At 41.4% G+C, this 25,655-nt stretch overlaps 1 protein-coding gene across 1 annotated transcript in view; it reads right to left on the reverse strand.

The window, feature by feature from the left end:
- LOC125460926 (cadherin-related family member 3-like) overlaps positions 1–25,655 on the reverse strand; it is a 51,327-nt gene that overhangs the window by 18,659 nt on the left and 7,013 nt on the right. Inside the window, exons 4-11 of the mRNA XM_059652225.1 lie at positions 15,425–15,519; positions 12,130–12,227; positions 11,932–12,036; positions 11,090–11,238; positions 9,770–9,959; positions 7,211–7,376; positions 3,197–3,299; positions 306–404 (exon numbers count right to left, since the gene is read on the reverse strand). Coding sequence (XP_059508208.1) covers positions 306–404; positions 3,197–3,299; positions 7,211–7,376; positions 9,770–9,959; positions 11,090–11,238; positions 11,932–12,036; positions 12,130–12,227; positions 15,425–15,519 — 1,005 coding nt within the window. The remainder of the gene's footprint in view (positions 1–305; positions 405–3,196; positions 3,300–7,210; positions 7,377–9,769; positions 9,960–11,089; positions 11,239–11,931; positions 12,037–12,129; positions 12,228–15,424; positions 15,520–25,655) is intronic.

The following is a 25,655-nucleotide window of genomic DNA, read 5'->3' on the forward strand; positions in this document are numbered from 1 at the left end:
TAAGGTGAACAGCTGTGGCCCCAACACTGAACCCTGCAGGACACCACTCGTCACCGGTTGCCATTCCAAGAAAGAGCCTTTTATCCCAACTCTCTGCCTTCTGTCAGACAGCCAATCCTCAATCCAAGCCAGTAGCCAGTTTATATTCTGTTCCTCAGGCCCTGATTAGAGGAAGATTATTTCCCAGTTGATATACACCAGTTTTAATCATCAAGCTGGTGAAACAATACTTTATGCAGCTTAATTCAGAAAATAAGGAACAGAATGAGAGGTTTTGACCTCAGTGCCATTTGATGTTTACTTACTTTCGCTGAATTCAGATATGTTGAAAGTGTAAGACGTCTGGGCAAAAGAAGGATTAAATTCATTGACTGGAGTGACTGTGACATAAACAGTCACAGTATCTAAGTGAGATAAAGCAGACACAGAAAACAATTTTAAGATTAAGAATTTTTTGTTGTATTTCACATTGAACAGGAACACAACAATATTAAATCAGAATATGCAGTTTTTCCCATAATTTAGATGAATTTATGAATGTCCGTCTTTAATTTTGTTAAGCCTTATCATTTGCTTCTGTGAATGATATAACTAGATAACCATTTAAGGGTCAAACTCTGAAATCGGCGATCTCAGTGACTGATTAACCAATGCCTGGTGACTCCTACCTTCATGTTATCTGCTGTTCTAAATGATTTCAGTCAGCAATAATTACAGATGCACTGTTGGGCAATTAAAACAGTGAGCGTGGCTCAAACACCATTTCAATTAAGGCATTTGAGAGAGCATGATATGATTATCAGGATAGAAATGGTGTGAGGGTGTTTGTAGTGTAGTGGTAATGTTCCTACCTCTGAGCAAGTAGGCCTGGTTTCAAGTTCCACCTGCTCTGGATGTGTGCAAAAGCATCGCTGATCAGGTTGATTAGAAAATCTCTTGAAATAGTGCATAGGGTTATGGGGAAAAGGCATGAGATTGGCACTTGGTAGTCGAACCAGTATAGGCTTGATGGACTGAATGTCTGTCTTCCTTTTTGTGCCTTAACAGTTCTGCAATTAAAAATAAGCTTGCTCTGCTTAAAGATGATTTGCACCTCTTAAAGGAGAGACAATTTGTGGCTGAGGCAGGTACAGGGAGTTCTGTGGAGCCAAATATTATCATGGAGATACAGAAAAATGTCACCACATGGGAGGAGAGAGCTCTGCAGTTTCTAGGTGCTGCATTGGAAACCCTGCTGTGGGAGGTGGAAAGGAGAACAAAGGTCCTGGTTCCACGAGAGGCCAGACAGACACCCACTCCAATTGCAGTGGGAGAAATCAACTGTGGCTGTCAATACTAGGACCTGAACTCCAGGATCTGGATGCAGTGCTGCAAGAACCATAATGAGCTGCAATGTCTTATCCTACCAACTTCACTACTGGCCTCAGGCACTGCTCATCACAGAACTCCCACTATTCTCTCTTATCATCACTCCTTTCCGTTCAGACCTGTATGTGTTATTTAGAAGTTTCATTATGCCATTACTTAGGGACAAGGCTGGTGCAGTTGCTAATACGCTGGCTGGCAAGAATATGCCCAGCTTCAGCTGGAGAGGGCATGTTTAAGGGCTTTAGTGGGTTGGCTCCTCAAGAGTGCTGTAGGATGCACATAATGAAAGGCATTGATAGGCCTTCCAGAAAAAACCTGCATGGAGGAGACCAGCATATAGGGGCACAACCTTTAGGCAGAGCTTGGAAGCCAATTTTCCAGCGTGGAGTTGACGGAAATTCTATTGCCATTCTTTCAAACTTGACATCATCCGATGGTCAATCTTCATTTTCCACTGTGGCTCAAAACAGGACCCAGCTGATGTCCATGTGTTCCAGAGCAAGCTGAGATTGATTTCACATAATCTCAGGGCGTTACCAGCATTACAGTGGAAACCAGTCTGCAGGGTGAAGGGTGTTATAGCCATCCCTCGAAACATTCTGCTATATAAATACTGGGATTGTTGTTGCATTACCTCTGAGGAGTGATAGTGTTCTCCTGGAACACACAACTCTCTCAGGACGACAACATTCACCAATCACCACTCCAACACGCCTCTTGCATTAGACAGACATCCAGCGAGCACGTGTGCTAAGATGGTACATTGAGTAATTTCAGAGAAGCTTGCTCTGTAAGACCTTCTCCTGTCTCCTACTGGGATAGGGGCACTAGGACAGGCAAAAACACATGGGAGATATTTGTTGTTCGGGTTTGGATATCTCTGGAAAGGCTGGATTTTGTTGCTCTGGGTGGCCTTAAGAAAGTAGTGGAGTAATGATCAGTGCGGTACAACAGTTTTGGAGCTACACATAGCAAAGAGGAAGGCCATTCACCTCATCGAGTGCATCCAAGCTCCTCCTTCAAACAGTGTTCATTAAATTCCCTTGTGCAACAATGATGGCAAAATGAGTTATTGCAAATATCATTTGCTGCAGCCAGGAGGATCCCAATAGCTAAACGATTGTCGTCATGATCACCTTCATAGTTACTGAAGAGCAGGTACAAACGCCTACTGAAGTCTGAAGTAACCCTGCCACCTTTGTGCTGCAGCAGTACCGAGGAGCAAGGAGTTTGGACAGAACTGTTGACATCAGAACCAAATCCAACACCTGCCACATCACTCGCTGTAAATTTTACCAATTTCAAAGAACGCTAGAAGCCACCAAAACCTCTGATTGCTTCAATCAGTGTGAAGATAGTCCTGCTGGGTGGGTGGTGTGGAAGAGTGATCCTTGTTGTTGTGGAATATGTATTCATGTATGCGAGGATGTGCCATATTATCTCCGGAGCATTGAGCTGCAGAACCCATTAAATCTAACACCATGATTTGGCTGCTCTGTGGATTTGTCCTAGTTGATCTTCACTTGGTCTGACTCCCCTCAGCAAAATGACATCTGGTATTTCTAGCGCCAGATGTCCACTTGTATGAATGGATGCCAATTTGAAGTGAGTTTGTAATGCTGAAAAATTGGGTGGAAATTTCCACCCTTGCAAATGTAAAAAAATCATTCAAATTATTAGCAGAGAAAAGAATAACTTAATTGCTTAACCAAAGAGTTATTGCAAGATATTTTTCAGAAATTTTGGAATGTGACATTCAGAATATATGTTCCAAACTTTCATTTTGAGACTCTGTTTCAATCAGACTTTGCAATGGTTAGTCACTTACCCTGGTAATGTGGATGAGCTTTATCTGTGACAACTACCGACATCACGTAAACTTGGTTACCCTCGAGAGGAGTGGTTGCTTCAAAGTCCAAGTTTCCAATAACCTACCAGAGAACAATGGAGGGCATTAGTTGCAATGGAGTCTACAGCACCCTGAACTAGCTGAAGACCTGAATGAAAGTGCCTTGGTGGTTTCATATGGGATGAAATTAAAGTTAACAATGTGATTATCAAGAGCAAAGCTGAAGAAGAAGAAGGAAAACAATCTGATAAATAGACATAGACATAGAGGTGTTGTTTCGTCATGGGACAATTGATAATGAGAGGTTATAGATTTAGAATAAGGGCTAGCAAGTTCATAGTTCCTTGACAGTTGAGTTGCAGGTAGACAGGATAGTGAAGGAAGTGTTTGGTATGCTTGCCTTTAGTGGTCATTGCATTGAGTATGGGAGTTGGCAGGTCATGTTGCGACTACACAGGACATTGGTTAGATCTTTTTTGGAATACTGTGTAATTCTAGTCTCCCTGCTATAGGAAGGTGGTTGCAAAACTTGAAAGGGTTCAGAAAAGATGTACAAAGGATGTTGCCAGAGTTGGAAGGTTTGAGCTTATAGGGATAGGCTGAATAGGCTGGGGCTATTCTCCCTGGAGCACCAAAGATTGAGGGGTGATCTTAATGTAGGTTTATAAAATCCCGAGAGGCATGGAGATGGTAAATAGACAATGTCTTTGTCTTTTTCCTGGGATGGGGAGTCCAAAACAGAGAGCATAGATTTAATGTGACTCGGCGAAAATTTAAAAGGGACCTAAGGGGTAACTTTTTCACACAGACGATGGGTACATACATGAAATGAGCTGCTAGAGGAAGTGGTGGAGGCTGGTACAATTGCAACACTTAAGAGGCATCTGGATGGGTATATGAATAAGAAGGGTTCAGAAAGATATGGGCCAAGTGTTGGTAAATGGGACTAGATTGACTTAAAATACCTGGTTGGCATGGACAGGTCGGACTGCAGGGTCTGTTCCTGTGCTGTATATCTCTATGACTCTACGACTTTCTATAATATAAAAGAGGAGAAATTACTTGTCTCAAAGGGTCATGAATTTGTGGAATTCACCACGCCAGAATGTGGTGGATGCTGGGACATTAAGATAATTTAATGAGGGGATGGATTTTTAATGTGTAGTGGGTTAAAGGATTTTGGGGAGCAAGCAGCAAAGTGGAGTTGGGACTGAGATAAGATCAGTCATGATTGTGCTAAAAAGTACAGCAAGCTCAAAGGGCTGTCTACCTGCTCCTGCTCCTAGTTGTTATGAGTAGCAGTCAACATTGCCTCAGATGGGGTCAATCCTGCATGACCAATCTTGGTTTCTTCAAAGAAGGGGCCTGATATTGTGGAGTTCTCAAAGGTATTCAATAAGTTCCACATTCGTACTAATCACACTTGATGCATTGAAGATTCAAGACAATGTTAGGATATGAATAAGAAACTGAGTGAAGTGTGGTAAAACAGGCGGACCAGTAAAAAAAGAGATAATGAGAACTGCAGATGCTGGAGAATCCAAGATAACAAAGTGTGAACCTGGATGAACACAGCAGGCCAAGCAGCATCTCAGGAGCACAAAAGCTGATGTTTCGGGCCTAGAACCTTCATCAGAAAAGGGGGATGGGGAGAGGATTCTGAAATAAATAGGGAGAGAAGGGGAGGCGGACCAAAGATGGATAGAGGAGAAGATGGGTGGAGAGGAGAGTATAGGTAGGGAGGGGATAGGTTAGTCTGGGGAGGATGGACAGGTCAAGGGGGTGGGATGAGGCTAGTAGGTAGTAAATGGAGGTGCGGCTTGAGATGACAGGAGGGGATAGGTGAGGGGAAGAACAGGTTAGGCAAGCGGGATTGAGCTGGGCTGGTTTTGGGATGCAGCGGGGGAGGGGAGATTTTGAAGCTGTGAAATCCACATTGATACCATTGGGCCGCAGCGTTCCCAAACGGAATATGAGCTGCTATTCCTGCAACTTACGGGTGGCATCATTGTGGCACTACAGGAGGCCCAGGATGGACATGTCATCTAAGGAATGGGAGGGGGAGTTAAAATGTAGACCAAACGGAGACTTGGGGACTGCTTTGCAGAACACTTCCTCTCGGTTCACAATAAACGACTGCACCTCCCAGTCGCGAACCACTTTAACTCCCCCTCCCATTCTTTAGATGACATGTCCATCATGGGCCTCCTGCAGTGCCACAATGATGCCACCCGAAGGTTGCAAGAACAGCAACTCATATTCTGCTTGGGAACCCTGCAGCCCAATGGCATCAATGTGGATTTCACAAGCTTCAAAATCTCCCCTCCCTTCACTGCATCCCAAAACCAGCCCAGCTCGATCCTGCCTGCCTAACCTGTTCTTCCTCTCACCTATCCCCTCCTCCCACCTCAAGCCACACCTCCATTTCCCACCTACTAACCTCATCCCGCCTCCTTGACCTGTCCGTCCTCCCCGGACTGACCTATCCCCTCCCCACCTATACTCTCCTCTCCACCTATCTTCTCCTCTATCCATCTTCAGTCCACCTCCCCATCTCCTTCCTATTTATTTCAGAACTGTCTCCCCATCCGCCTTTTCTGATGAAGGGTATAGGCCCGAAACGTCAACTTTTGTGCTCCTAAGATGCTGCTTGGTCTGCTGTGTTCATCCAGCTCCACACTTTGTTATCTTAGACCAGTTATATAAAATAGGGGGGATTTCTAATTGAAGTGACATAATACTTGGTGTTGGGACAAGTACTATTTCTCAGTTACATTAATGGCTAGGATTCCAGTGACTTGAGATAAATTGATTGTAGATGGGAATAAACCAGAAAGAAGTGGGTAACTCTTTATACAATGGGCTCAAGAAAATGTGAGACATATGACAGGTGACATTACTGACAAAAATGGTGCAAAGTAGCCAAGGATGAAATTGAACAGCAGTATGATGTTGTGTGAATATCAGCACTGCAAGGTGACACGGTCTCCTTTAGACTTGTTCCAGAAAGTGGAAGTTCCAAATTTCTGTAAAACCTTCTCACTGAGTGAATAAGTCGATTATTCAAAGTTCTTTGTTTTGAAACACGATTTCTTCACTGCACACAGGGAATAATCCATCTTGACAAGATGACTTGACAATCAAACCTGCCCTGTTTCATCATACTCTCACTGCACTGTCATTTCAATACCAATAATGGAAATAAAAAAGATGTGGTCAAAGCTTTGCTTTCCCCTTTTCACACCACTCCCCCACCCCCACTGCTTCTTTGCTCAGATATGATAACATGGCATCTGCAACTCAACAATAGCTTGTGCAGGCCACCAATGTGGTGTGAGCAGTGACACAATGAGATGTGACATTAAAGAGTGCCATCAGATTTTCACTTTTTGTAAATCTTCTAGCTGGTTTTGACTCTGTGGCAACCGCCCCCAAGATTTCTGCTGGAATCCATCATCTTTGCACAACTGAAGATGCTGGGCATAAATGACAAATGAGGTGCTCCTGCTTTGTCTGCAGAAAATTCAAAACTGTGTCCTTGGTGCATTATCAGACAAACAACTATATTTGAGCAACTGGGCAAGGTTTGCCTGGCTGTCATAAACTAACCCTTCATCTAAGTTGATTTGCGCTTCATTGTCACATGTACTCAAATACAGGAGTACAGTGAAAAGTGTACAATGTCACCACACATGGAGCCATCTCAGATATGAAGGTACCTAGTTTAAAAATATCGGCATAAGTAGTAACATAGAGAAACAAAGTTAAAAGAAATGCATTACCACTGTTCTTAGTATAATTGGAAAAATAAACAAACAACGTTAAAAGTTAACAAGACAGTCCTTCCTACTATTAAGTAGGAAAATAAGACAAATTGGTAGCTTTTAAACAGAACTTTGGTTTCTTTTTCTGTGGAATATGTCTATGTTCAACCTTGATTGGTTGATTTTGATATTTTTCAAGTATGTGAGTTGAAAAGTGAAACTCTCATACCACAATAGTATCATTATTCTTCTCATCCAGTGCAAATCTCCCAGCAGCACGGAGAGCAGGCTGAAGTGAAATAGTGAACTGGCTGTTTGCAAGATCCACATCATTATCTTCACAGGATATGGTGACAATTGTTGAACCCTTTTCAATTGTTTCTGGTATCTGGATGCTAAACAAAGAAGAAAGTAAGCAGTTGTGCATTTACACAACATAAAATTACGAATTCCTTCTGAATTTCCTTGTCTTATATTTATTATGAAGAACCTTTTCTGCATTGTAGGTAATATTATGAATAAGATATAACCAGGCACAAGGAAACATGGCAGATACCAAACAAAATGTGGTGTAGAGCTCAGAGGGAGGTCAAAATGACTGTAGGATATCTGGACAAGATCCATCAGATTTCCCAAGGCATGTCAAAAGTTTGAGCGCACAAGTGATGGTTAACTATGCAGGCAGTAAAATGGAAACCCAAGCAAAAAATACTGAGGCAGAATTTTATAGTCAGGAGTAAGCATATTGCAGAAGAGATGGTGCTGGATGTCTTAAAGTGTATGAAGATGAATAAATCCCCAGGACCTGATCAGGTTTAACCTGCAATTCTGTGGGAAGCTAGGGAAGTGATTGCTGCATTCCTTGTTGAGATATTTGTATCATCAATAGCCACAGGTAAAGTGCCAGAAGACTGGAGGTTGGCTAACATGGTGCCACTATTCCAGGATGGTGGTAAGGAAAGGACAGAACTATAATCCAGTGAGCCTGATATCAGTCGTGCGCAAGTTGTTGGAGGGGTCCCTGAGGGATAGGATTTACACACATTTGGAGAGACAAGGACTGATTAGGGATAGTCAACATGGCTTTGCACAAGGGAAACTGTGCCTCATGAACTTGATTGGGTTTTTTGAAGAAGTAACGACGAGGATTGATGAGAACAGAGCAGTGGACATGATGCATATGGACTTTGGAAAGGCATTCAACAAGGTTCCTCATGGTAGGCTGGTTAGCAAGGTTAGATCACATGGAGTACAGGGAGAGCTAGCCATTTGTATACAGAACTGGCTCAAACATAGAAGACAGAGGGTGATGGTGGAGCGTTGCTTTTCAGAGTGGAGGCCTGTGACCAGCGGTGTGCCACAAGGATTCGTGCTGGGTCCATTAGCTTTTTGTCATTTATATAAGTAACTTGGATGTGAACATAGGCGTGGTTAGAAAGTTTGCAGATGACACCAAAATAGGAGATGAATGGACAGCAAAGAAGGTTACCTCTGAGTACAATGGGATGTTGAGGAGATGAGCAAATAGACAGAAATGGCAGATGGAATTTAATTTAGATAAATATGAAGTACTGAATTTTGTAAAGGCAAATCAGCGTAGGACTTATACACTTAATATTAAGGTCCTGGGGAGCGTTGCTGAACAAAAAGAACTCAGAGCGCAGGTTCACAGTTTCTTGAAAGTGCAGTCACAGGTACACAGGATAGTGAGGAAGACATTTGATATGCTAGCTTTTATTAGATAGTCTACTGAGTATAAGAGTTGGGAGGTCATGTTGCAGCCCTACAGGACGTTGGCTATGCCACTAATGGAATATTGAATGCAATTCTGTGTCTCCCTGCTATAGAAAGGATGTTGTGAAACTTGAAAGGGTTCAGAAAAGATTTACAAGGACGTTGAGCTATAGGGAGAGGCTGAATAGGCTCTGAAGATGAGTCCGAGAGACCAGTCGCAGGTTGGAGGCTAGCGCATGGAGGCAGCGAGGCCACATGTTCTGAAGCCTGGCAGGCACTTACTCAGTGAAAAGGATGACAGCTTGAATGCTTTTTAAAGATACTTTTTATTCTTATTCTGGACTTGGAGTAGCGTGTGTACTTTTTATAACTTTGTATTCCAATGCTAGACTCTCTTTTTTCACCATTTCAATTCTGTAACAAACACTTAAAGGACCCGTGCCTAGGTACCCTGTGTGTAAGATGATGCCGAAGAGGTGACATTACAAACGTTTCACTGCACTCAGTCAAGTGCACGTAACAATAAGGGCTATTCAATTTCTGTTTTTGTTTCAGATCTTCAGCATCCACAGCTCTTGGTTTTAATTTACATAATGAGCTACGTCAGTAATGATGCAAGAGATCAGATGGCTGAAACAGTCCTTTAAAAAATGCCACTATGTAGATCCTGTTAGATCTAAGAATGTGAATCATTCGTAGAGTATTTAGTGAAAAGGAATCTTAAACACCTACAGCAACCTCTCTTTAGCAATGTAGAGCAGCCACATTCTTCCAAGTCTCAGTTACATAATAGCAGAGACAGCAGTATTCTTCAGGATCTTGCCTCTCAATACAAGTCTTTAGTATTGTCATCTTAAAGTAAAGAACTATAGAAAACAGTGCCATGCAACATAGGTGGAAGTCCATTCTAAACATCCACACATCGCACCCAGATCAAATCACTTTCACTATAAGTGGTTTATTCCCCAGTATGCAATGGGATTTATCGTCACCAAGTGGAAATCTTCTGGATTCACCAATATTTACTGAAACGTAACAATTAATCACAAGGTACCTGTGTGTATGTGGGAAACAGAAGGGTTGGTTATCATTGATGTCTGTTACAATGACAATCACTGTCGTAGAAGCCACATGATCTCCAGAAAGGCTGTCTCTGGCAATAACTTCAAATTGTTGGGTTGGAACATTCCGGAACGGTTTACTGTCTCTGTCAATAATTGCTGATACAATCAATTCACCCGTGACTGCAATAGAAAACCAAAATACAGTAATGAGAATAATACTTTGTTTCATTTTTTTATTTCCATGAATATTTACAAGCTTGTAAAGCAATGAGTAAGAATGATTCTGACTTGAAACCTTTGGAAAACCAGGTGAAAACATGATCTACTCTACGGACTCCATTCCTTCCCTCATTTCAGTGTCAAAACAGCCTGTTGTCACTCAAATGTCAGTTACAGGGTGACAATAAAAAGCTCAGTAAGCGTTCTAACATCCTTCTGATACTCCTGTGATGCTTTGTAAAAATTGCAAAAGCTTTTCTTTTCTTGAGTAATGTGACACTGTTTGTTACACCAATCTTACAATGCTGCTAGGGAGAGAATTCTGAATGTTGGCCCTGCGACAATGAAAGAGTGGCAATATATTTCCAAGTCAAGATGGTGAGTGGCTTTGTGGGGTACCTGCAGATAATGGTGTTCCTATGTATCTGCTACCCTTCACCTCTAGATGGAAATGGTCATGGGTCTTGTGTAATTGATACAGATTCTTTGGCATAACTTGAAAGCAATAAACTGAACTTGGCATTAATATGTATACATTTCTTTTTATGGTTAAAGAAGGCATAAAATTGTTCACATTGCATATAAGATTATATACACCATATCAAGAAGCAAACATCCAAGAATTAATAATCAATTGTTGGAGTCTTTATTCAGTTCTCTAGAGAGTTTGTATTGTGATTGATAAATTTCCTTAGTGTCATAGAGCCATACAGACATACAGCACAGAAAAAGGCCCTTTGGTCCATCAAATCTTTGCTCAAAGGAAAACAGCAATCTGTCCAATCCCTCCTCATAACTGAAACTTTTCAGGCCAGACAACATCCTGGTATATCTCCTCTGTACTCTTTCCTGAACAATCATTATCCATCCTATAGTATGGATTCCAGGGCTGCAAACCATAATCTAGCTGCGGCCTAACCAAGATTTTATACAGTTTCCTGGTTCTTACACTTCTCTTAAATTCCTTTCTTTCTGTTGGGTGTTTGGTTTATGAACATGTTTGTGGTCCCTAAGTAGATGCCAATTTTTATTTAGATGCTATGCCTTGGTTGTATTGTAATGGAGAATGGTTGAACTTGCATTTCACATACCTGAATTAATGGTGAAGTATTGGTTTGTTGTACTCATAACATAAATCAAGTTGTTTAAAACACCATCTTCATCCGAACCATGGGCTGTAACTTTACCAATTACTGAATTTGGGGGTGTTTCTTCTGAGATTTCAAATACTGTTTCATTTCTGGCACAGATCAAAGGAACCTGAATTATAGCAGCAATGTTTCACAAGGTGTCAGTTCAGCAAAAATTTATTTGTCTGAAGTTACATCAGAAGCATTGTTTTACTTTGTTTGCAATTTCCCTTTTTTGATTTTTTTTCACGAAGTATGAAAGTCTGGATTATGCTACAATCATTTGTAAAAGTGACATGAAGCTTTTGGGTTTTTGGAGAAAGCCAAGTGTTTGTTTAATGTACGTTAAGGAAGGAAATCTCTTGCCCACTTTTATGTCAATGAGATTTACTCCCAACTACCCCCTGAAGAGTTCTAGCAAGACAAACATCTACATCAAGTCTAGTATCATCAGTTCAAGCAAAGCAACTAAGTATGACAAACAAGTTATGTCAGCCTTGCCAACATCCAAGAATATTTTTTTCCAAATGAAATTCATCTGAAATATGTGTCAATTGGCAAAAATATGCAGCTTATCAAACTTAAACGGAAAGACAGGTTGGTGTTCAAAGGCCCTCCCTTTATTAGAACTGATGCTTCAGAATCATTAACATATCTTTTTCAGGGGCACTAATTGATCCATGTATGTTCAGCATTTTCTTTATATTATGATGGTTTTATTTTTATTGTTTTCCTCCAGCTGCACCTGCCCTGATACAGATTTTGTACTTGAGAAGGTAGAATATATGTTTCCATATACTTACTGCTTCAAGATTGGCCAATGGTCATTTGTGTCAATTAAAGTAACCACCACAATCCCAGAGATGCTGTTACCTATTGTGTCCTTCACAGTTACTAATACACTGAATCTGTAAAAATATAAAACAGTAATCCAAATTTTGAACTGCAAATAAGTTACCTAAAAAAGGCAATTATGAAAGAGAATGGAAAATGATCATTACCTATGAAAATCTTTTTCATAATGAAATGGTTTTGCTGCAAGAATCGCTCCACTTTTCCCACTGGGATGAATTGTGACCAAAGAGGAATTCACAGAGTACTGAAATAAAGCACAAGTACTTGATTAGCTTCTGGAATGGGCAGTGTGTTCTACATGTATTTACCACTGTAGAGATATAATAAATCTTCCTAACTCTTCTGCCTTTTTAATTACAAGTATATTAACTCTTATTATTTAGCCTGCCTGTGCAAGATCCTGCAAATCCACTGGGGAGAAAGACACACCAATGTCAGCATTCTCAACCAGGCCATTATTCGCAGCATTGAGGGACAGGCCACCCTTGATTGGCGCTGATGGTCTGGGCATGTCATCCATATGACTGATATGACACTCCCCAAGTAGGTGCTGTAGTCCCAGCTTTGAAATGGCAGATGCCCCCAGGTGGACAGAGGAAGCGCTTCAGTGGTATCCTCAAGGCCTCAATGTCAAAGTGCCACATTCCCACAGTCACTTGGGAAGCATTGGCCCCAGGCCGTCCAAAGTAGAGCAGAAGAGTCCTGGAAGTCATCGAGCACCTGGAGACTTGCCGTTGGGAAAATATGGAAGCCGGGTGAAAAACAGTGAGAGGAGTACACTGCCACACCAATGCCCCACTCACTCCTTCCTGTGACTGTGACCTACCCAAAGTTAACAGAGCCTGTGGTAGCTGCATTGGTCTATATAGCCACCTATAAGCTCAGCCTGCGAGTGGAAAGGAGTCAGCCTTGTCTGTGAGGGGTCGCCAATGATGATATTTAGGACAGTATTTCTTAACCAGAGCGAATGGTATTTCCCACAGGTGGGAACTGGATGTCATCTAGGTGGGGAGCTGACCTGCTTACAAATGAATTGCAACTCCTGCTTCTCACTAATGACTAAATCATTATCTAATTTGTTTTTTTTCACAATTTAGCAATGAAACTTATTCTCAACAAAATCACTGCAATTTTTAAAGACATTAAATTGTCCAAAAATGGTTAATATAATGTTAAAATGCATGTAAATGTAAATATATATTCCTTGGGGGGGGGAAAAAAAAGATGAGGTTTTGTTTTTATCATTGTGGGACCACAGATTTTGTCAAAAACTAATGAGCGGCGCAGGGAATGCAAAAGTTTGAAAACTGCTGATGTAGACAATCCTGGTGTGGGAATGGAATTTGCTCTGAAGCAGCCTAAATCTCTGATGAAACAGACAAGGACCACTAATTAGCTCCCAAAATACGTCGTCATCGAATCCCTACAGTGTGGTTGCAGGCCATTCGGCCCACAGAGGCCACACTGCCTCTCAGAAGAGCATCCCACCCAGACCAAAACACCCACTCTATAACCCTGCACTTTTTCCCACAGCTAATCTGCCTGCACATTCCTGGTCATTACGTGCAATTTCGCATGACCAATCTGCCTAACCTGCATATCTTTGGACTGTGGGAGAAATCCAGTAGGAGGAAACTGACGCAGATACAAAACATGTGCCAACTTCACACAAATAGTCAGCGGCATGGTGGCTCAGTGGTTAGCACTGCTGCCTCACAGTGCCAGGGACCCAGGTTTAATTCCAGCCTTGGGTGTCTCTGTCTGTCTGTCTGGCTGTAGTTTGCACCTTCTCTCCTTGTCTGTGTGGGTTTCCTCTGGGTGCTCTGGTTTCCTCCCACAATCAAAGGTGTGCAGGTTAGCTGGATTGGCCATGCTAAATTGCCCATAGTATCCAAAGATGTGCCGGTTAGGTGGACAAGTCATGGGAAATGCAGAGTTACAGAGATAGGAGAGGGGAGGTGGGTCTGGGTGGGATGTTCTTTGGAGGGTCAGTGTGGACTCGATGAGCTGAATGGCCTGCTTCCACACTGTAGGGATTCTATGATACTTCGAAGGCTGGACTCGAACCTGGGTCCCTGGTGCTATCAGGCAGCAGTGATAACCACTGAGCCATTTGAATTCAACCAAATGTTAGTGCAATTGGACGTTGAGAAAGCCTGAAAAATAGGAAGAGATCTTTATTGCACTCTAGAAACAAGGAAACCTAGAAAACAGACAAGAACTAGCAAACCACAAGCCTTGGAGGTGCAAAGTGCTTTACAGATCAATGTGTAGTAGCCTATTTCAGAAACCAAGCTCTTTCTGAGCTGCGAGATAGCAATAACTGCAGATGCTGGAAAAGGGTCCTGATCCGAAACATCATCTTTCCTGATGCTCTGATGCTGCCTGGCTTGCTGTGTTCCTCCAGCTCCAGACTGTTGTTTCTTTCTGAGCTGCACTATATTGTGGTGTGTTCTTATCAGCATTACTTTTTTATAAAGCAAGTTATCATTTGTATGACTTGTTCAGTGGTTGGATTTCAACATCATAAGATAGTATTTGCAATCTGAAATTGAGTAAGAGAGAAATGAATTTGCAATAGATGTTGAATGATAGGGAAGTGGCAGTTTAAACACCATCACTTGTTATTGGGTGTATCTTGCATTTCATTCTTATTAAAACTTAAGCATAATCTTCAAGTAAGCCTTTAAAATCAAAGAAGAGGGTTGCTACTGTTTTTAACTGCTTTTATTTTGAAAAAAGAAGTTGTCATATTGACAAGTGGTTCCAAAAGAAGAATTATTAATCGGGAGCTTTGAGTTAAATTTACATAATGAATGGCAGCAAAGCCTATTTTAATGTGTATTTCTGTCTTTGAGTTGGCCTTGATGTTTTATGATCTATTTTGATAGACATTTTTATTGTGGAGCTCTGCTGTCCCCCAGTCAGCAATATACAGTGGTCCTGAGTCCAACAGGCCGGGGAGAGAGCACTAGCTTTGTGCTGAGCTGACTGATCACTACCATTTGACCGTGATACAATTGGTCTCAATTTTCCATGTTACAGAACATCTTCCTCCGCATAATTTCCCAGCAGGAATGACTAGGAATTGATTTTATTGTTAGAACGTTGTGTGGGCTGATTTGACTTAGAATGCTATTGATTGTTTCAGGATGTTGTAAAATATCTCAGCTTCTGTGGTGGAATTTGTCACAGCTGTAAAAATGTGAACAGTATAGTCAGAGCAGCTTATTGGATGTGCATTGGCCTGAATCTCCTTAGTAAGATGGAAGTGCTTTACAAAAAACAAGGATTCATTTTTACAACTTTGTTTTTGCAGACGGGCAGGGAAAATCCAGAAAGAATAATTGTTGGGTTGGTACACAGCTTAGTAGAGATGTTTTACTAAGTACGTCCTTTCTACTTGTTAGCATTGGATTATTTACTTCAAAAGTTACTTACAGAAAGAATATTGTCATTCCTGTCGGGATCAATTGCCTGAACTTCGTATATAATTGCCCCAACCGCTAAATTCTCCAGAAAGTCAACATATACAGCTGTAAAGTAATTCAAAATAAATGATCATATTAGTGTATTCTTATGGATACATATATTCTTGGGCCAATTAATACAACCCTTTTTATCAATTAAAAACTTTATGCAAAAAATATCTTCAGCAGAGTGACATCTGATTGGAAATGCTGTTGTGAGGGATGAGAACTATTATTTCCACTTGATCTCAGTGTCTGTTGCATCCTTATAATATACCAACTTGTAATTTTTTTCATTAAGGTTTTGCCTTTGCAACATCATTTTAGTGGTGGGTCAAGTTATTTGGTGACTGGTTTGATGGCAAAGTGGGGACAGGATCTAATCTGAAGAGGTAAAGAAAGGATTGATGAGGCCATTGATGTAATGTACATGGAATTCCAAAAGGTGTTCAACACAATACCACACAATAAACTTAGGAGAGTCAGATATCAAGGAATAAAAGGAACAAAAGCAAATTGGATACAAAATTGGTTGAGGGATAGAAAACAAAAAAAGTTGGTGGGTATTTTTTGGGCTGGAAGAAGATTGGCGATGGTGTTCCCTAGAGTCAGCATGATGAACTTGGGGGGTTTCTGTGATGTGTATGAGTTATCCAGGTTTTAGTGTGCAGGGGACAATTTCAATCTACTCAAAACTTGGTATAATTATAAATTGAGGAGAAGAACGTAGAATTACAAAAGGACATTTATGCATTCATAGAGTGTGTCGATAGGTGGCAGATGAAATTCAATAAGGAAAAGTGTGAAGTAATGCACTCTTGTACAGGTAACCTAGAGAAACAATATAATATAAAGGATATTATTCTAAAGGATGTACAGGAGCATAAAGACCTGGGTGTACGTGTGCACAAGTAAGTAAAGGGGACAGATAGACAGTGCTGTTAATAAAGCATATATAATTATAGGCCTCATATTAATAGGGAGCTAGCATGCACAAGCAGGAAAGTTAGTGAACTTAGAGAAGACAGTAGTTAGACTTCAGCTAAAGTATGGTGTATAGTTCTGTGTAGAAAAGATGTGAATGCATTGGGGAGAGTGCAGATGAGACTTACAGGATTATTTGTTTTGATTAGATTTATTTATTTTCATATGTACCTAAGTACAATGAAACGCTTTGTTTATGAGCAGCACAAGCAGATCACAGTGAGCAAGGACATAGTTCGAAGGATGAGACCACAGTGATGGGGAAAGATTGGAGGGTAGGAAACTTTTTTTAGAGAGAGGAAAAGGCTAAGAAGAGATTTGATAGAAGTTTTCAAAATCAGATAATGTCTGGACAGAGTGAATAGGGGGAAACTGTTTCCATTTGTAAACTGAGTGAGAATGATAGGACATGGTTTTAAAGGGTTTTGAAAAAGAAACAAATGTGAATTGAAAATCCTTTTCAAACCTGAGTTGTCAGGGCATGGAATGCCCTGCCAGGAAGTGTGATAGAAGCAAATGCAATTAAGGCATTTGTGAGCGAATTGGCTGATTATTTATTGGTACTGGGTTAAAATGCTCGGACGATATGGGCATGATGGACTGATGGTGAGTGAGAAAGTGAGAGAGAGAGAACTATGAATGAGGCAGATATATGGAACTAAAAGGAAGCATTGGAGCACTCTCAATTGTCCATCTTAATGTCTACATTTGGAAGTCAAGAGGGTTTTGGCTTAATGTCTAAACTAAGCGACGGTATTTCCACCAGTGCAGAATTCCTTCTGTACGATAAAAGGACTGCAAACCAGTCTTGACTAAAATCCTCAACCCCACTGAATCAGAGGCAAGAATGCTACAGTCTGAGTAAAAGCAGCATTATAAATGCCAGATTATTCTAACACAACCATTCCCTTTCTTTCCTGTTATGAGGGCAAGAACTATCTGCCTTGAGTTCACTCAAGCAACAGAAACATCAGCTCTCCTGCTCCTCTGATGCTACCTGGCCTGGTGTGTTCCTCCAGCTCTGCACTGTGTATTATCTAGTAAAATACTACAAATGCTGGAGATTTAAAAATAAGTGCTGGAGAAACTCAGCAAGTCTTTCAGCATCTAATGGGAGAGAAACAGTTAACATTTTGCATCCAATAATTTCTTCAGAACTTCAAAGAAATGTCATTGTATTCGGAACATTTAACTCTGTGTTTCTCTGACCTCGGTTGCTGCCATAAGTGCTAAGGTTCAACAGCACTTGTTGTCTCTATGCCCGGAGTGCATCTTCTGTCTTCCCTCAACCCCTTTTTCCATTTCTTCATGATTGCCAGCAGCAAATAAATTAAGTCAAAGCAATAGCAGTTCACTTTTACTGAAATTGAATGTTTGCAAACTTCTCCGCAGATCTCAGCCATCATGTTAGTCATGGGCGACCTGTTGTATGAAAAAGAACTACAATTCACATGGCACCTTTCTCAAGCTCCAGGAATTCCAAAGTCCTTTACAGTCATTTGAGTGCTTTTGAATTTAGTGATGATGGCCATGAAGCAATGTTAAAGTTCTTCACAGCAATAAAAAAAACCATTGGATAAAGAATTTTTAAGCCTGTTCTACTGCATGTCTTTCATACCAAAAATAACAGTTACTTAAAACAAGTTCCATATAATTCTGTCACATTTAGAATTCAGAGATAGTAGGAACTGCTGATGCTGGAGAATCTGAGATAACAAGGTGTAGAGCTGGATGAACACAGCAGGCCGAGCAACATCAGAGGAGCAGGAAAGCTGACGTTTCGGGTTGTGACCCTTCTTCAGAAAATTTTCTGAACGGTCTCAATCCAAAACGTCAGCTTTCCTGCTCCTCTGATGCTGCTTGACTTGCTGTGTTCATTCAGCTCTACACCTTGTTATCTCACGTTTAGCACTCACACCACCAATTGCAAGATAATACCTTGAGTGGTAGCAGCTTTGAAGTTGAACTGAGCCTTATTATCTAATCAACCCTGACAATCAATCTACAGCAATTTTTACTGGATCATGTATTGTATCTGAAGTGGCTGCTTGTATTGTGCAGGAAGCCCCCTTTAAGATATAAATTTGATGTACAAAGAGTTATTTTAAGTTAGAATTTGCATTAATGGCATAACTGGCATCTGGACGTCTTCAATAGAAGAGAACTGGAATTCATGCAGGTATACACGAATAAATATTTATTGGCTATTTACACTCATTACAAGGTATACTGCATGCAAGGCTTCATCAGAAACTTTCCCTCTCCAGTTTCAGTTCCAAGTGATCTGACAACATTGAAAATGTACTATAGCAATTAGTGTAACAGCTAATTAACCTGTGATAGGACAGAATTGGTCAGAGTCTCATCAAAGTACTGCAGACAGAACCAGTTCAAATGGCGATCAAAATACTCATGCTTTTCCCTCCCTCAACCCTGCTCCTTCTGCTGTCCTAGTTGATTGATAATCCTGTGAGACAGTTTTTAGAGTCATCCTGGGACATCCCTTTGTCTGTATGCTTATCAGTCAGTCTCTCGTGAGGCACAGTCCATTATACTTCAATAGTCTGCTACCTTAACCAGTAAAGTATTTTTAGGAAAATGGTGAACAGTCATGAACTATCAGAAGCGGAGGAAGGGTCCCGACCCGAAACGTCAACTCTCCTGCTCCTCTGATGCTGCCTGGCCTGCTGTGTTCCTCCAGCTCCACACTGTGTTATCTCTGACTCCAGCATCAGCAGTTCTTACTATCTCCTAACTGGCTATGAAATGTTTTGAGGCATCCTGCAGCCATAAAAGGGTTGTTTAATTCCCAATCTTTCTTATTGCAATACCTATGCCCTTACCTAAGAAAGGATGAACTTGTAACAGAGGGAGGGTAGAACAAAGTTCACCAGGTTGATTCCTCAGGTGGCAGGTTTTTCATAAGAGGGCAGTTTAATTTATTTGTGGGGTGTGGGCATCACTAGCCAGGCCAGCATTTATTACCCATCTCTAATTGCCCAGAGGTCGGTTAGGAGTCAACAACATCGCTGTTGGTCTGGAGTCACATGTAGGCCAAACCAGATAAAGATGACAGTTTTCTTTCTTAAACTAAATTTGTGAAAAAGATGGACTTTTCCAACAATTAACAAGGGTTTCATCATCATCATTAGAGTCTTATTTCACAATTTTTTTCTTCTTTCAAATACAAACGTCTGCCACATTGGGATTTTAACTTGGGTCCCAAGAGCCCAGATTGGGCTGACTGGGCCTGTGTTTGTAAGAATGAGAGTGGATCTTGTTGAAACATGTGAAATCCTAACAAGATTTGGAGGGATTGGAAGCAGGATGATGTTTCCTCTGGCTGGATAAAAGGGATGATGGCCTTCAGGACAGGGTGTAAGCTATTTTGGACTGAGATGAGAAATTTATTCAGTCAAACAGTAGTGAGCTTAGGGAATTCTCGACTGAAGAAGGCTGCAGAAGGCAAGGTATTGAATGTGCTCAAGAAATAGATTTCTAGACACTAAAAATGTCATCACACATGTTTCAACTCATCAAAATAGGTGAGAAATTCACCTTGAATTGATATTTTTGTGTATTGTGAATTGAGAGCAAATTGAAAGGTGACCTAATAAAGACATACATGATGATCAGAGGATTAGATAGGGTGGACAGTGAGAGCCTTTTTCCTCGGATGGAGATGGCTAGCCCGAGGGGCCATAGCTTTAAATTGAGGAGTGATAGATATAGGGCAGATGTCAGAGGTAGGTTCTTTATTCGGAGTAGTAAAGGCGTGGAATGCCCTGCCTGCAACAGTAATAGATGTGCCAACTTTAAGGGCATTTAAATGGTCATTGGATAAGCAGATGGATGATAATGGAATGGCATAGGTTTGATGGGCTTCAGATTGGTTTCACAGGTCAACGCAACATCAAGGGCCGAAGGGCCTGTACTGCGCTGTAGCGGTCTATGTTCTATGGAAAGTTTGAAAGAAATGCTTCATAAGACCATAAGACCTAGGAGCAGAAATTAGGCCATTGGGCCCATCAAGTCTGTTCCGCCATTCAATCATGACTGACAAGTTCCTCAACTCCATTCTCCTGCTTTCTCCTCATAACCCTTGATCCACTTGATAATCAAGAACCTATCTACTCAATGACCTTGCCTCCACAGCCTTCTGTGGCAGTGAATTTCATAGATTCACCACCCTCTGGCTGAAGAAGTTTCTCCTTATCTCCATTCTAAAAGGTCTTCCCCTTACTCTAAGGCTGTGCCCTCATGTCATAGTCTCTCCTACCAATTGAAGCATCTTCCCAACATCCACTCTGTTCAGGCCATTCAGTATTCTGTAAGTTGCAATTCAATAACCCCTCAGTCTTCTAAACTCCAATGAGTGTAGTCTCAGAGTCCTCAAACGTTCCTCATATAAAAAGCTTTCCAATCCTGTGACCATTCTTGTGACCCTCCTCTGAACCCTCTCCACGGGCAGTACATCCTTCCTGAGATATGGGGCCCAAAACTGCACACAATACTCCAAATATGGCCTGACCAGTGCCTTCTAAAGCTTCAGTAGTACATCCCATGCTTTTATATTCAAATTCTCTCAAAATAAATGCTAATATTACATTTGTCTTCCTGACTACTGATTCAACCTGCAAGCTTACCTTGAGAGAATCCTGGACTAGAACTCCCAAGTTTCTTTGCACCTCAGACTTCTGAATTTTCTCCCCATTTAGAAAATAGTCCATGCTTTTATTCTTCTCACCAAAGTGCATGACCTCACACTTTCCCACGTTGCACTCCATCTGCCACTTCTTTGTCCACTCTCCTAACCTGTCAAAATCCTTCTGCAGCCTCCCCACGTCCTCAACCCTACCTGTCCCTCCACCTATCTTTGTATCGTCTGCAAACTTAGCCAGAATGCCCACAGTTCCTTCATCTAGATCATCAATATATAAAGTGAAAAATTATGGTCCCAACTCTGACCCTTGCAGAAAACCACTTGTCAGAACTGCCATCGTTTTATCCCCATTCTCTGCTTTCTGCGAGACAGCCAATTTTCTATCCATACTAGCACCTTGCCTTGAACACTATGGGTCCTTATCTTACTCAGCAGCCTCCTGTGCGGCATCTTAACAAAGGACTTCTTGAAATCCAGGTAGATAACATCCATTGGCTCTCCTTGGTCTACCCTGCTCATTACTTCCTCAAAGAATTCTAACAGATTTGTCAGACATGACCACCCCATGATGAAACAATGCTGAGTTTGACCTACTTTACCATATGCTTCCAAATATTCAGAAATCTCATCCTTTATAATGGACTCCAAAATCTTACCCATGCCCGAGGTTAGGCTAATGGCCTGTAATTTTCCATCTTTTGCCTTACTCCCTTTTTAAACAGGGTTGTCATGTTAGTGATTTTTCCAGTCCGTTGGGACCCTCCCTGACTCTAGCAATTCCTGAAAGATCACCACTAATGCTTCCAATATCTCTTCAGCTATCTCCTTTTGAACTCTGCAGTGTAGTCCATCTGCTGTGTCTCCTGAATTACTGCCAGAAATTCCTGCCGTTGCTGTTCCACTATCTTTCCTGCTAGGCTCCTCTCCCAGTCAACTCTGCCCAGCTCCTCCCTCATGTCTCTGTAGTCATCTTTATTAAGCTTTAATACTGTTAACTCTGATTCTATCTTCTCCCTCTCAAACTGCAGAGTAAATTCTAACATCTTATGATCACTGCTTCTTAACGGTTCCTTTACCTTAAGCTCCCTAGTCAAGTCTGCCTCATTGCACAACATTAAATCCAGTATTGCCTGTTCCCTTGTGGTTTCCACCATGAGCTGCTCCAAAAAGCCATCTTGTAGACATTCCACAAACTGCTTTTCTTGCCACCCACTACCAGCATGATTTCCCAGTCCACCTGGATATTGAAATCCCCCATGATCACTGTGAATTTGCCTTTCTTACACCAGCAGATAGAAAAGGTACGTATCTTGCACCCTAGCTCCTAACTACTGTTTGGAGGCCTAAACACAACTCCAACTATGGTTTTTTTTATCTTTGCAGTTCCTCAATTCTACCCACAAAGATTCTACACATTCTGAACATACTTTGTTTCTTCCTACTGACTTAATTTCATTTCTCACTAATAAGCAACCCACACCCTCGGCTCACCTGCCTATCTTTTCGATCGGATGTATATCCTTGGATATTTAGCTCCCAATCCTGTTCCCCTTGCAGCCACGTCTCTGTGATGCCTACCACGTCATCCCTGCCAGTTTCAATCTGCGCCACAAGCTCATTGACCTTATTCCTTATACTGCATGCCTTCAGATATAACACCTTCAGCCCTGTGCTAACCCTACCTCTTCTCATTTTCATTCATTTCTTCCAGTGTTTCCAGCATCCTTTTTCAAGAATTTTTAATATATTTTTCTCAACATTTTGAACAACCTGTTTAAATATTGTCTCATGATTATTTGCCAGCATACATTTAATTCTGTTTATCTAATCAACCTTTGCCAATACTTGATGCATATTCTGCCACCAACAAGCTATCTTTAGCTGACATGGCAATGCATAGTTGTTCAATGTAACATGAGAATCTAGCAAGTGTGGAATAATGTGGCATTGAAAGACCCAAAGACATTTATTACAGCGCACTAAGATGTACAAATATTACATTCAGAGGCAATTTTTTGTCTGGCCGAGCACAAAGCTACCTGGTTGCAAAGAATAGAGAGCTTCCATGAGCATGTCATGCTTTTCAAAAGCTGAGTTAAGATCAAGTCTGAGGTCTTTATAATGTCAAATCACATCCTATCATCCAATATAACAAAGTGTGAAGGTGGATGAACACAGCAGGCCAAGCAGCATCTAAGGAGCACAAAAGCTGATGTTTCGGGTCTAGACCCTTCATCTGATGAAGGGCCTAGGCCCGAAACGTCAGCTTTTGTGCTCCTAAGATGCTGCTTGGCCTGCTACGTTCACCCAGCTTCACACTTTGTTATCTTGGATTCTCCAGCATCTGCAGTTCCCGTTATCTCCTATGATCCAATGATTATATCATAAATATGTTTCTTTAAAGTAAACTGATGTACTGACCACGAGACCTAACACAGCAGCTCTCCCCTCATACATCTATTATCAGCTTTAAGTTCAAGATTCTTGTTTGGGACTAGAGTGCTTTGCTTACAATGTAGAATTCCACCAGATTTATAATCCTTTTCCTTCCCAGTGGATCTCTTACAATAAAATTATTAATTAAACCTGCCTCATTGCATAATCTTGGATTGTTTTCTTTTATTTGTTCATGGGATGTGGGTTTTGCTGATAGGCCAGCATTTATTTTACTAATTAAGAAGGTGATGATGAGTTGTCTTCTTGAATTACTGCGGTCATAAATTAACTTTATTCTCATGTAGTTTCAAAATGTATCCTCGGAAACCTCTGAAGTTATTTTACAACCTTACAAGCAAGCGTTGCCAATTTTTAAGTCCAGTCTATGTGATCCTAGGGGACACCAACTTTCATAATGTTGCCTTTGTTACAGGTTCTGGGGTAAAATCTTAGGTATTTGAATGGCGTGGGCTATGGTGAGATGTGTGGCAAGGTTGAAAGAGAATCCTGAAGAAAATCCACCTCAATGTTGGGAGAAACTTACGCTGTCTTTCTTGATTTTCATAGCAATATGGTGATTTCAGTTTAGATTTATTGTCACACGTATATAAAAATATAGTGAAAGGTGCTTTTATGCATATTATATGCAAAGTGTTGCCACGGTCCGGTGTCATCTTGAAACACTGAAGAAAGTGCAAGATTTTACTGCAATAGAGTTCATCTTTCTCTCCTCTTCTTTCTTTTCCACAGCTCCTCTGGTCACTGCTTGGCATTGGCTGCTGTCTCTATTACAGACCTCCACCACTGCCACTTCCACAACTCCAGCATCTGAGCTGAACCCATGGGCCTAGGGAAGCATGGGTTCCTTATCTTCTGTATCCCATCTGATGATCCTCCAGACGTTGCCACTAATCATCGGTTGTCAACGTTTTCTGCCATCCCCTTCACCAATAATTCCTCTCCTTCAGGCGCCCGGGCCTAGCTGAAGACCCAGAGCCGTAGATTCAGCCTGTAAGTTTGGGCCAGGTGAGTCAGCCCAGGGCCTGCTCCTTGCTCACCGTGCTGGGATGGAGCTGTGTCTGGCTCATCCTGGCGTTGCTGCTGGTACTATGACCGGAGGCCTCTTCCTTCATCCTTCAGCTTCTACCAACACAATGGGAAAATAGAGTTTCTTCCTGGGTAGTGATGAGCTACCAATTATTGCATGTTAACAGCTTGATAATGGCACAACTTGCCGCCTTAATATTTAACTTCCTGTCTTACCAAATTCACCAAACAAGCTAGATATCGAGGAAAGCAGAGCAAGTACTTGGTGGATTTAGCTTGTGTTTGCTGCTATCGATTCCAATGCTGCATGCAACCAAACTGCAGGCCAGGAGATGATCCATGGGCACCAGCTGCACACATTCCTTTTCCATGGGCAAGGGCATCTGGAATTTGGCATAACTTTATGGCCATCAGGACATGTTTCCAATGCACTGGCAGAGTGCTGTGGAAACACATAACAGGGAGCACCAGCAACCAGCACTGAAGTTTGGACACTTTGTATGTAGGGAGAGGTACCCAGATTACAGATCAAATCAGGCAATAACTCAGGACTGCTCGGATGCTGTCTGAATGTGAACTCAATTCATGCCTACCTGCATGGTCTCACCATTTGTGCAGTGTTCGCTCAAATTTTCTTGATGGTAAAAAATTCTTTAAGACTTGTATAAGGGGAGAATGAGGACAGAAGTCTCATTTGTCTTGTCTGTATGTTACATAACGCATGTTTGAAATTGCATCCTGAGAGTAGAGGCATACAAAAGCCACATTTTTCATATTTCATAAAAACCGAAAGAACTACAGATGCTGTAAATCAGGAACAAAAGCAGAAGTTGCTGGAAAAGCTCAGCAGGTCTGGCAGCATCTGTGAAGAAAAAATGAGAGTTAATGTTTAGGGTCTGGTGACCTTTCCTCAGAGCTTCCTCGGAACACTTTCTATTTCCTTCTGTGTTCAGAGTGTGGACTAGGAAAAGGAGCATCCTGCTTTAGACCAATGAGACTACGCAAAGAGATGGCTGCAGTTTTAACCATCGTGTTTACATTGTGAGTTGTGTATAATGTTGCACTTTGCTTG

The sequence above is a fragment of the Stegostoma tigrinum genome, chromosome 18 (assembly GCF_030684315.1).
Source record: "Stegostoma tigrinum isolate sSteTig4 chromosome 18, sSteTig4.hap1, whole genome shotgun sequence".
Lineage (NCBI taxonomy): Eukaryota > Metazoa > Chordata > Chondrichthyes > Orectolobiformes > Stegostomatidae > Stegostoma > Stegostoma tigrinum.